This window comes from Carcharodon carcharias, chromosome 15, assembly GCF_017639515.1.
Source record: "Carcharodon carcharias isolate sCarCar2 chromosome 15, sCarCar2.pri, whole genome shotgun sequence".
In the NCBI taxonomy this organism is placed as follows: Eukaryota; Metazoa; Chordata; class Chondrichthyes; order Lamniformes; family Lamnidae; genus Carcharodon; species Carcharodon carcharias.
This window is the reverse complement of record NC_054481.1, coordinates 3,486,902-3,499,457: the sequence shown is the minus strand read 5'-3', so window position 1 is coordinate 3,499,457 and position 12,556 is coordinate 3,486,902. Positions and strand designations below refer to the sequence as shown.

The 12,556-nt window shown below is 43.4% G+C and overlaps 1 protein-coding gene across 4 annotated transcripts in view; it reads right to left on the bottom strand.

Annotated features, from left to right (window-relative positions):
- The window catches only part of smg1 (SMG1 nonsense mediated mRNA decay associated PI3K related kinase), a 162,583-nt gene that overhangs the window by 18,208 nt on the left and 131,819 nt on the right, over window positions 1-12,556 (bottom strand). For all 4 annotated transcript variants that reach the window (XM_041205850.1, XM_041205853.1, XM_041205851.1 and 1 more), the window contains 4 exons: window positions 11,588-11,815; window positions 4,609-4,820; window positions 2,544-2,650; window positions 148-327 (listed from right to left, as the gene is read on the bottom strand). In XM_041205850.1, coding sequence (XP_041061784.1) covers window positions 148-327; window positions 2,544-2,650; window positions 4,609-4,820; window positions 11,588-11,815 — 727 coding nt within the window. The remainder of the gene's footprint in view (window positions 1-147; window positions 328-2,543; window positions 2,651-4,608; window positions 4,821-11,587; window positions 11,816-12,556) is intronic.

The window sequence follows — 12,556 nt, the reverse complement described above, 5'->3', positions numbered from 1 at the left end:
GATTACATTAATTGGCTGAGGAAAAAAATACGAGTTACAGGGTAAAGGCAGGAGCGTGGGAAAAGAGGAGCTGCACTTGCAGCAAGCTGGCACAGACACAACGGGCTCCTGTGTTGTCATGATTCTAAGCATAAGCATTTTACTTACCTTTCCCAGTCTTGGGGTCTCTTGCTGCCTTCTTAGGACTTGGAGCAACATTCTTTCCCAGTCCTATAGCAGTGCCTGGTGGAGTGTTTGCCGAAGCAGCAAGATTTCTCTGAGCCATCTTTCGTGCATTCTGTGACATAACTTCTGGTTGTGTCTTTTGAGTTGTACTGCTGCGAACAGCTAAAGGGAGAACAAGTATAAGGGTACATAAAGCAATCCCACACTACTGGACTTCTGTAGCAAGAGGGTGGATCAAAGGCAAAATTTAGAAAGGTTTTTATTTTACAAACATACAAATGAGTCGCCGTCGGCCATTTGGCCCTTTGAGCCCACTTTGTCATTCAATAAGATCATGGCTGATCTGATTTCAACCTCAACTCCACATTCTCGCCTGCCCCTGATAACATCTCACTCACTTATCAAGAATCTGCCTCTGCCTTAAAAACATTCAAAGACTCTGCTTCCACCGTCTTTTGAGGAATAGAGTTCCAAAGACTCACAATCCACAAAAAAAATTTATCAGCTCTATCTTAAATGGTCAACCCCTTATTTTTAAACAGTGGCCCCCAGTACTAGATTCTTCCACAAGAGGTAATATCCTCTCCACATCCACCTTGTCTAGACTCAGGATCTCATCTCCTTCGATCAAGTCAGCTCTTACTCTTCTAAACTCCAGTGGATACAAGCCTAACCTGTCCAGCCTTTCCTCATAAACCCATTTTAGGTTTTAGTTTCATAAACCTTCTCTGAACTGCTTCCAAGGAATTTACATCCATCCTTAAATAAGGAGACCAATACTGTACACAGTACTCCAAATATGGTCTCACCAATGCTCTGTATAACTGAAGGAAAATCTCCCTACTTTTGTATTCAATTCCCCTCACAATAAATGATAACATTCTATTAGCTTTCCTAATTACTTGCCATATCTACCTACCAGCTTGTTGCTATTCATGCACTAGAACACCTAGATCCTTTTGCATCTCACAGCTTTGCAATCACTCAGCAGTTAGATAATATGGCTTCTTATTTTTCCTGACAAAATAGACAATTTCACACTTTCCCACATTATACATTTGCCAGGTCTTTGCCGACTCACTTAATCTATCTGTAGCCTCCTTGTGTCTTCACATCTTACTATCCCATCTATCTTTGTGGCATCAGCAAATTTCACAACTATGCCTTTTGTCCCTTCATCCAAATCATATCTATAAATTGGAAAAAGTTGAGGCCTCAGCACTGATCCCTGTGGCACACCACTTGTTACATTTTGCCAACCGGAAAGACACATTTATGCCTACTTCCTGGCTAGCTAACAGGAAACAATCTTTTCTATCCATGCCAACATGTCACCCCCTACACCATGAGCTTTTATTTTTCACACTAACTTTTGATGTGGCACCTTATCAAATGCCTTCTGGAAATTTTGAGGAACAGGATGCTATATTGGGTTAAGTACATTGTTCTTTCACTACTGAGACCTGGGTTCTAATGCAGGCCAGACAGATGAAATAAAAGCTTCCTCTTTCTGCAGGTTTTGAGGATAAAGAGTGAGCTTGTGCAGTCACAACTCTGGTCCAAGAAGGCACCTACTCAACAATAAGGGGGAGACAGTAGCATAGCAGTAATGTCACTGAGTAATCCAGAAGGCCAGGCTAAATGGTCTGGGGATGTGGGGTCAAATCCCACCACGGCATATGGTGGAATTTAAATCCAATTAATAAACCTGGAATCGAAAGCTAGTCTCAGTGATGGTGACCATGAAACTATCATTGATTGTTGTAAAAATCCATCTGGTTCATTAATGCCCTTTAGGGAATGAAATTTGTCATCCTGACCCAGCCTGGCCTACATGTGACTCCAGGTCCACAGCAATGTGGCTCTTCACTGTCATCTGAAATGGACTAGCAAGTCACTTAATTCCAGGGCAATTAGGGATGAGCAACAAATGCTGGCCTTACAGGTGATACCCATGAAAGAATAATGGAAAAATAAAACTACCTAAAATTCAAAACAAATTGATAACTTCACTGAGGCAATTCAAGTGGCTGTAATAAGAAATGAAAAAAACATTATTCTATCTCATTAGTCTGACTCTTTTTCTGTGTGAAAAACACAATTTTATTCATCTATAAAGAGAGGCTCTATTCATTTAATAGTTTACTGTTTGTGACGCTATTTCTCAGAAAAAATAACCACTCAATGGCTTAACTTGGTTAATATTCAGTGGCACAATCTAAAGTTTCTTATAAACTGAAATTTAACATTAACCTGATTACTGCAATCAAATGTATGTCGTAAGATTTGAGAACTTCTTCATGCAAGAGGCAGCACTGCTTTAGAGAATGAAAAATGAAGATTACAAAGTCAGTATTAAGCTGAACATAAATGTTTACCTGCTGCAAAACTGGGCTGAAAAGCAGAGGCAGAAGTTGGGCTTGAACACTCATTAGATTTATCTGTGACGAGTGGAGATGCAAAGCTGACAAGATCATTGTAGACACTGAAAGACAAGAGCAAAGGTTACTATTGAAAACAGAACAAGAGCAGTCTGATAGGAATCAAATTTATCACAACTAATATATGATTGTCTCAGACTCAAGTGAACTATGTAATTTTCACTTAAGCTATGTGGATTGGGGTTAATGAAATAGACAGTTTTCTATCCTCCTGCTTTTTGTACCTACGTGTACAATGTATTTGATATGTAATATCTTAGATGGTTCTACTCTTTCTTCCCCATGCCTCTTCCTCTTCTTCCGAAGGCATGTGCTCACATAAGGGAATGACCCCAGCGGTAACTGGCACAATTGTCCATTCTTTATACATGAGACTAAACAGAGTGCCAGCAAGCAGGAAGAGGAAATTGCAACCATGATGAATCCTGTCCTCATCTGATGCCCACTCAAGCATAATTCTCTCACCAGCTTCCCACCTCATGAGCTCAGGGAAGCCAATACTGGCATTCTCACCAGCACCATGGTTGAGAACAACCAACTGCACAGAGATCAGGGATCCGGTGCAGATATGATGGGCTAAATAGCTTCCTTCTGTGCCGTTAAAATTCTGAGATTCAAACTTGGAATCTTCCTGACCCATGTGGTTCAGTATCAGAACATCTGGTGTATTTATCCATCAGCCAATGGGTAGGTCTCGAATAATCGGATTATTCTATTGGACGACATATAAACAAACAATGGATTAATGCATTTCCTATGAAGCTTTAATTTTTCTGGCAGGTTGAACTATAGCCCTCATCGGCTTCGAACTAGATAAATCATCTTTGTGGGAAGAAGCATTATGAACTATGTTTCTTGGCAGAAAGCCTTATCCACCTGACACATGCAACAAAAAAAATTAGGGTGCGCTTTTTTCCCCACAAACTTCTACCTGTTAAAATTGAGGAATGTAAATTATTGGGCAGCAGCCTACAATTTCCCTTTATCTACTCCCAATAGATGTGACTTCCTGCTAGCGTGTTTAGAGTTACAAACTGCGTTTGTATACACTGTATACACATAGGTTTGAAGGAGGAGAAGAGCACAGGCTGTGTATGATACCCCAAAGCTTGAAGTCTGAAGGTCAGTATCGATGCTCTGTAATAAAAAAATGCTGCATGGATAAGATAGACTGCAGATGCACACTGAACTAAAATGCAATTAAATCATTGCATTCAGGAGAGACGGGGTAAAGTTTTTAAAAAGTCATGCAAATTAACATGAAAAATTATGGACAAGTGCATGCTCAATTATGCAACAAGGTTTAGTAAGCAACATGAAAACTTTAGGGAAATTTGTTAGTACAAATGGTTCAGTCTTTTCCAAACTGTAGTTAAAATATTCTTATCTGAGCCACGTCAATATAAGTTTGGAAGGCTAAACTAGTTAACTTTTTATACATGCATTTAACATTATTCTACGGTTCGGCACAACGGATTCCTCTAAGCTACACAGCTGTGCAGCAACCTTAAAGCTATCCATTTTAAATAACCATGCGTGTGCAGAAGTACAAAATACTTAAAGGGCCCGCATGCTTACATGAATCATCTATATACTGCAAAATAAAAATGAGGATACGTTGGGTGCAAGGTAGCGCTGGTCTCCATAGCTGACTAAATTATGGAGGCAAAAAGAGCCAGATAAATGGATTACAAATATATTACAACTATTCCACATTAACAGAAATTTCTTTGAAAATTAGGTATTGCATTTACTTATGCAACACAAGCACAAACTGATTGTTTTATGTAGCACTGAGAGATTTAACAAGCAATATACAAATGGGTCAATTTTTGTACATCTTAATTTCATATACATCCTCAGAAAATTAGCACACATTCCAACTGTTTATTGTACATTCTGGCTAGCTTCAAAGTGCATTTCCTGTAAAGCTTCAGAGATGTGTTAAACCAAAATGTAAAAGAAAGTTGTTTAACCTGCATAATTTTAATATCTTCCTTACTTTAGGCTTTGAGATTTCATTTCCTTCAGAGTTGGTGTAATCTCCTGTAGCATTTCGACATGTTCCTGACTTCGGACCTGTCCCATGGCCTGTACTATTGTGAACAGCACAGTTTGGATGTTATCCTGCCAAGACTTGTATTCAGCTAAAAACTGACGCACACTGTCTTCATAGGGGACATCCTCATTGTCTCCTAGAGCTGCTTCTTCATCCTTTTAAAGTGAGGAGGTATCAAAAATGTGAGAAAATATTTTCTTTTTGCAAGCAAGTTCCCGCATGTTAGAAACATCTGCCACCAATTCCAATTGTGTTACACAGCAGAGCCAACAGCTTTTACCAATATTGCTGCAATATTGCTCATCACTTTAGCAATCCATTGTGTTTCACATGCTAAGAAACTTTAATTTCAATAAAACTACAGGAATGCATATGTACATCTAACTAACATTGTAATAAAAAGTTTCTCTGGAGATTAGATGGCCACCAGTTTGGTTTGCGGATCCCAGAGGCGAAAGCACATTTAGTTTTATTCATTCACGGGATGTGGGCATCACTGGCGGGGCCGGCATTTATTGCCCATCCCTAATTGCCCTTGAGAAGGTGGTGGTGAGCTGCCTTCTTGAGCCGCTGCAGTCCGTGTGGTGTAGGTACACCCACAGTGCTGTTAGGGAGGGAGTTCCAGGATTTTGACCGAGTGACAGTGAAGGAACGGCCGATATATTTCCAACTCAGGATGGTGAGTGACTTGGGAGGGAAACTTCCAGCTGGTGGTGTTCCCATCTATCTGTTGCCCTTGTCCTTCTAGGTGGTAGCGGCCGTGGGTTTGGGAGGTGCTGTCTAAGGAGGCTTGGTGAGTTCCTAAAGTGCATCTTGTGGATGGTACACACACTGCTGCCACTGTTAATCGGTGGTGTAGCAGGTAAATGTTTGTGGATGGGGTGCCAAACAAGCAGGCTGCTTTGTTCTGGATGGTGTCACGCTTCCTGAGTGTTGCTGGAGCTGCACTTTTCAGTCAAGTGGAGGATATTCTATCACACTCCTGACTTGTGCCTTGCAGATGGTGGACAGGCTTTGGGGAATCAGGCAGTGATTTACTTACCAAAAGATTCCCAGCCTCTGATCCACTCTTGTAGTCACAATATTTATATGGCTGGTCCAATTCAGTTTCTGGTCATTGGTAACCCCCCCAGGATGTTGACACTGGGGAATTCAGCAACGGTAATGCCATTGAATGTCAAAGGGCAGTAGTTAGATTCTCTCTCGGAGATGGTCAGTGGCATCACACAAGTGTCAGGCAATGTTACTCGCCACTTGTCAGAACAAGCCTGGATATTGACCAGGTCTTGCTGCATTTGGACATGAACTGCTTCAGTATCTGAGGAGTCACGAATGGTGCTGAACATTGTGCAATCATCGGCGAACATCCCCACTTCTGACTTTATGATGGAAGGAAAGTCATTGATGAAGCAGCTGAAGATGGTTGGGCCGAGGACATTACCCTGAGGAACTCCTGCAGTGACGTCCTGGGGCTGAGATGATTGACCTTGAACGACCACAACCATCTTCCTTTGTGCTTGGTATGACTCCAGAGAGTTTTCCCTGATTCCTTTTGACTCCAGTTTTGCTAGGGCTCCTTGATGCCACACTCAGTCGAATGTGGCCTTGATGTCAAGGGCAGTCACTCTCATCTTACCTCTGGAGTTCAGCTCTTTTGTCCATGTTTGAACCAAGGCTTTGATGAGGTCAGGAGCTGAGTGGCCCTGGCAAAATCCAAACTGAGCAGTGAGCAGGTTATTGTTAAGCAATTGATAGCACTGTTGATGGCCCCTTCCATTACTTTACAGATGATCGAGAGTAGACTAATAGGGCAGTAATTGGCCGGATTGGGTTTGTCCTGCTTTTTGTCTACAGGACATAGCTGGGCAATTTTCCACATAGCCGGGTAGGTGGCAATGTTGGAGCTGTGCTGGAACAGCTTGGCTAGGGGGGGCAGCAAGTTCTGGAGCACCAGTTTCAGTAACATTATCAGGGGCCTTGGCTGTTGCAGTATCCAGTGTACTTCAGCCATTTCTTAATATCATGTGGAGTAAATCAAACTGGCTGACAACTGGCATCTGCGATGCTGGGGACCTCCGAAGGAGGCCGAGATGGATCATCCACTCGGCAATTCCCGCTGAAGATTGGTGCAAATGCTTCAGCCTTGTGTTTTACACTGATGTGCTGGATTCCCCCATCATTTAAGATGGGGATATTTGTTGAGCCTCCTCCTCCAGTGAGTTATTCAGTTGTCCACCATCATTCACGAATGGGTGTGGCAGGACTGCAGAGCTTAAACCTGATCTGTTAGTTGTGGAATTGCTTAGCTCTATCTATCGCTTGCTGCTTATGCTGTTTGGTGCCAAGTAGTCCTGTGTTATAGCTTCACCAGGTTGATGCCTCATTTTTAGGTATGCCTGATGCTGCTCCTGACATGCCCTCCCGCACTCTTCATTGAGCCAGGGTTGATCCCAGGCTTGATGGTAATGCTAGAGTGAGGGATATGCCGGCCCATGAGATTACAGATTGTGGAGGAGTTGATGGCCCACAGCGCCTCACGGAGGCACAGTCTTCAGCTGCTAGCTCTGTTCGAAATCTATCCCACTTAGCACGGTGGTAGTGCCATACAACACGATGGAGGGTATTCTCAATGTCAAGATGGGACTTTGTTTCCACAAGGACTGTGTGGTGGTCACTCCTACCGACAGTGTCATGGACAGGTGCATCTGCAGCAGGCAGGCTGGTGAGGATGAGGCCAAGTATGTTTTTCCCTCTTGTTGGTTCCCTCACCACCTGCCGCAGACCCAGTCTAGCAGCGATGTCATTTAGGACTTGGCCAGCTTGGTCAGTCCTGGCGCTGCTTGTCATTCTTAGCGATGGACATTGAAGAACCCACCAAGAGTACATTCTGCTCCCTTGCAACCCTCAGTGCTTCCTTCAAGTGGTGTTCAACATGGAGAAGCACGGATTCATCAGCTGAGAGAGGGCGGGAAGGGTGGTGTGGTATGTGGTAATTAGCAGGAGGTTTCCTTGTCCATGTTTGACCTGATGCCATAAGACTTCATGGGGTCAGGAGTCGATATTGAGGACTCCCAGGGCAACTCCCTCCCGACTGTATACCACTGTGCCATCATCTCTGCAGGGTCTGTCCTTCTGGTGGGACAGGACATACCCAAGGATGATGATGGTAGTGTCGGGGCATTATCTGTAAGGTATGATTCCATGACTACGTCAGGCTGTTGCTTGTTTAGTCCGTGAAACAGCTCTCCCAATTTTGATACAAGTCCCAGATGTTAGTAAGGATGACTTTGAAGGGTTGACAGGGCTGTTTGCCGTTGTCGTTTCCAGTGACTAGGGTGGTCTGTCTGGTTTCATTCCTTTTGGACTGAGTGGCTTGCTAGGCCATTTCAGAGGACATTTAAGAGTCAACCACATTGTAGCAGGTTGGGAGTCATATGTAGGCCAGACCTGTTAAGGACAGCAGATTTCCTTCCCTAACCAGATGGGTTTTTATGACAATTGACAATGGTTTCATGGTCATTAGACTTTTAATTCCAGATTTTTATTGAATTCAAATTTCACCATCTCCCAAAGCATTGCCCAGGGTCTCTGGGTTACTAGTCCTGTGACATTACCACTATGCCACAGCATCCAGAAGGCTAAAATAACTAAATTCTCTGATCTTTGTGAGCCACGAGCTTGGCGTGTGGCATTAGCTAAGCTAACCTCAGTCCAATTCACAGAGCCGGAACCTGTCAGCACTCATTACAGCTGCAACGAGGATGGCTGTTGGTCACAGCCAACATCGATCTTTGAAATTTCGGAGAGTGTTCGAAATTCTACTTTTTTTGCCAATGTTAATATGTGAACTGCGCTATTCTGATTCCTAGGGCAGGATCTTCCGGTCGGTGAGTGGAGGTGGGGCCCACTCACCAACGTGTAAAATGACGCCGGGTGGAACTCCCGACCTCACCCCGTGTCATCTCCATTTTCAGGTCGGCGGGGGTGCAGCCGAGTCAGCTGTGCACCCACCAACCTGTCAACAGCCTATTGAGGCCATTGAGAAACTGATTAAAATCATTACTGGACCTTAAGGTTAGTGGGCAGGCAGGGAGCCCTGGAGGGCTTCAGAGAAAGCATCAAACCTCATCCACGGGTGGGATGAGGTTTCATGAGCGTATTTAAATTATCAAATCTTTCAATAAAAGTGATGGACATGTCCCAACTCATGTGACAGTGTCACGTGAGGGGACATGTCAGGGAAATTTTTTTTTTAAAAAATCATTTCTATTAAAAATTTTAATTCCGAGCCGATCTCCCTAAGGCAGCACTTAGCTTCAGGGAAATCTGTGAACTCTTTCACGCGCATGTGCGAATGAGCTCACTCCTGCCTAAGGGAACCCCCTGCCCGCACTTCCTGGAGGACGCCACGCTGGGCGGGCCTTCATTGGCTCGCCTACACAAAATGGCGGCACACCCCTGATTGAGGGTGCCGATGGAGGTGCGTCTGCCTGTGCCCGTATTTCCCCCCCCCGATGGGGGGAAAATTTTTCCCATGAAGTATTGGGCAGTACAGATGAAGGTTATGTTAATCCTGCCACTTTGATCATTTGTGCCCCAGTGCTGAAGTGACTGCAGACTCTTGGGCTACAATTTATCAATTTAGCCAGGCAAGAATGTTTTTCAAATTTCAAGCAAATGAGATGCATTTGCCCAAGTTTCTCCTGAGAAATGTGGCATTTTGACCAATGATAGTTTATCCAGTCCTTGGGAACAAATCCACTTTCTACTACGTTTGTATGAAACTAGAGTTTCTCATTTTCCACAAGCCCAAACCAAACTGTGAACATCAGGTTATTTCACTGCATAGGAAAAAAATCCTCTTTCAGAATTTGCTGGAAACCCAACTGCTTAATCTGGATTTGCCAATGATGTGGGTAGCACTGGTGGACAATGCAAACAGTGTGTGTGTTCTGGCCACTCTGGGTAAGCCAAGGAAATCTCAAAATCAGCTTTCATCACTGACTCAACACTGATGCAAAGTGACTGGATCAAGACCATGACTGAATAAAGTATAAAGACAACAAAGCACAGAGGCTGAAAATCATTAGCGACAGCTTAGATCAAAAATTTGTTTCTACAGAAAAGAACATAAAATTTTAACAAGCGGCACAAGTTCATATATAAAAATTAAATAACAAAAGAAAAATTAACTTATACTCGATATGTCCAAGAACACATGCAAATGCTATCAAGAGGAGGCAAAGACATCAAGCCACTTCCAGACATGGTCTTATAAACAGAGTGGTTGGAAAGGGGTATAACATTTAGGTGACCAGTGTAACTTGTGTACATTACCAAACTCTAAGGGCCAGATTTTATTAAGCCCATCATGACAGGAACCATCATGGCCAGGGTTTAATTGTGGGAGAGGCCCTGGATCAGTCTCCAAGAGGCAGGAAGATTTCCCCTGATTAAGGAAGGTGGGGAAGCAGCTGATACGGAACTGTCAGCCGCTGCTGGCCATATATCAAACAGGCTGATTAATGAGGCAATTGGTACCCATTATCCAACCCCCAACCTCCCACCCCCCCACCCCACCCCCACCCCCGAGTCCACTGCAATTTATTAGCGGCCCAGGGATTAAAGAGGTCGAACAGGTCCCCCACACCCTCAGAAAAACCTGTGGGGTTTGCCAGCAGCCAGCCTCTGGGGGGTGCCCTTTGCTATCAGGCACTCTGTGGCTAATCAAGAGGCCAGATATTGGTCAGGGAGGCAGTTCCTGAAAGCCTCTCAGCCCTTGCCTCCAAACCCCCACCACTCTCTTGACGACCCTTATCCCGTTTTCACTTACCTGCGGCCCAGGGTCTCTCCACGATCCCAGGCCTCAGGTGGGTGCAGTCCCGCCAGAAGTCATCACTCCCGCTGGCAGCACTGATGAGTTGCCAGCCTCCGATTGGCCGGCAGCCCTCAGTAGACACAACTTCCACCACCAGGAATCTCAACCACGGGGAAAGCCCAACAGTGGCCAGTTAAGTACCCGAAGGGCACTTGATTCTGTCGGGCCTTCCCCTCTGAACTGATGGGAATTTCCCATCGGTTCTCCAACAGGTGGGAGACCCCCTCGGAGATCCAGCTAAATTCCGGCCTAAGTGACAATATCCATCTAGACTTTCTCACACAGGCAACAATCTGTTTACTCATTTACATGTGTAGAAGCCTCGATATAAGAGTGCCAATAGGGTACCTTTTCCCCCTGGACAGAGGTAGTTATAATTTTATCACCATTAAGGGGTCAATTGTACCTAATCAGTTCCAGAAAATACTGTCCACATACAAAATGGCAAAGCCACTATTTATGGTGCTCCCTTTCTTAAGGGTTATTCAAATAGGTCAGATCATCTTCCTCTGCAAATCTCTGAGAATATCAAAAGTTAGGGAAATAATGCCCAATTTCCCAAAGTCTGCAGTGAGAACAGGCTGTTTGACCAACCATACTGATTATCCTGAATTCCTGTATGCACATTCTAGTATGAACTTCCCTTACGCTTATCACTTAGGGTTCCTTAAAGTACAGGATCCACAATGCCCTACATCCTGAGAGAAAGCAGTACTGCCAATATTTACAACACTCAATTGGGAAGAGTTTCCTATGGTCATGGCACCACAATCACACATCTTTAATGGTTATAGTTGACCATACATGGCTCCACGGAACCAATTCGCTATCTCGATATCTCTGAATTGGTAGCGAGATACATTCTCAACTTTACCTTAAAAGATGGAAAATATGAACACTGTGAACACATAATAGATACCACCCTCTGGAGAACCTTTCTGCTCAAACTGGTTGAGACAAGTAAAATGGCCAGCATTCCACTGAAGCGGAAATACAATTCAATAGGCAAACAAAAGAGAAAAAAAACTGAAATGGGATCATTACCTTTGCCATTGCTTTGAGGAGGTGTTTAACATCTGCTAACAGTTTGTTATGTCCAGTAAGCACAGTTTTAATATTATCCACCAGAGTCTGTATTGTTTCACAAACAGCTTCAATCTGTTGCTCCTTCTCAGACTGCACTGCCCTCTGGGTTGACATATCTTGAGTCAGTTGTTTGTGAGCAGAAGAAAGCCATTCAGAGCTTCCTATTGGATGTTCTAGACTGGTAGCCTGGAAGAAATAGGTGAATATCGCACTGAAATTTGCTACGATACATGTATTTGATTGCAATTACGACCACCTCCATTCTATTTATGCTAGGCTACGCTCCTGGAATTAGTCACTGTAGTTATCTTTAATCAATGCGACAAGTGTTAAAAGCATTATACCCAGTATTAATAGCTTCATTATTGTACATTATTCCTAACAATAGTACATTATTTTGACATCATGCTATGAATTTTTAATCCTAGTTCCAGATTTCCTGCTTGCTGCTTTTTTTTTAAATGGAGCATAAATTCTGAAATGGAAGGGCCGAATCACCTGTTTCTGTGCCGTATATCCCATGTAATACGTTTGTAAAGAAATGTCAATTTTATATTCTACTTAGCTTGTAAATCTACATTTGTCAGCATTAAATGCTCCTGGAAATGGCTACAGAATTCCAGCCCTCAGTCCAGGAAACTCAGTCCACCTTTTATTGATTACTGTAAATCTGTTTGAACTTTGACAGCGTGGTGGGTGTGAAAAGTGCTGTTTTCAGTGCTGCTTTATTATGGCATAAAACCTAAATCAGACCCCTGATATCTGTAAGAGTACGCAGTTTGAGATATACTCAAATTAATGGGAGATTTAAAACTCCTGTTTCACCCATGAGTAACATGGTGCACATCTGTGCGGCTCAAAGATAACAAGCTTGTGCATCACTAACATTTACAATGCTCCATTAACTCCAGAGTTTACATTAGATCA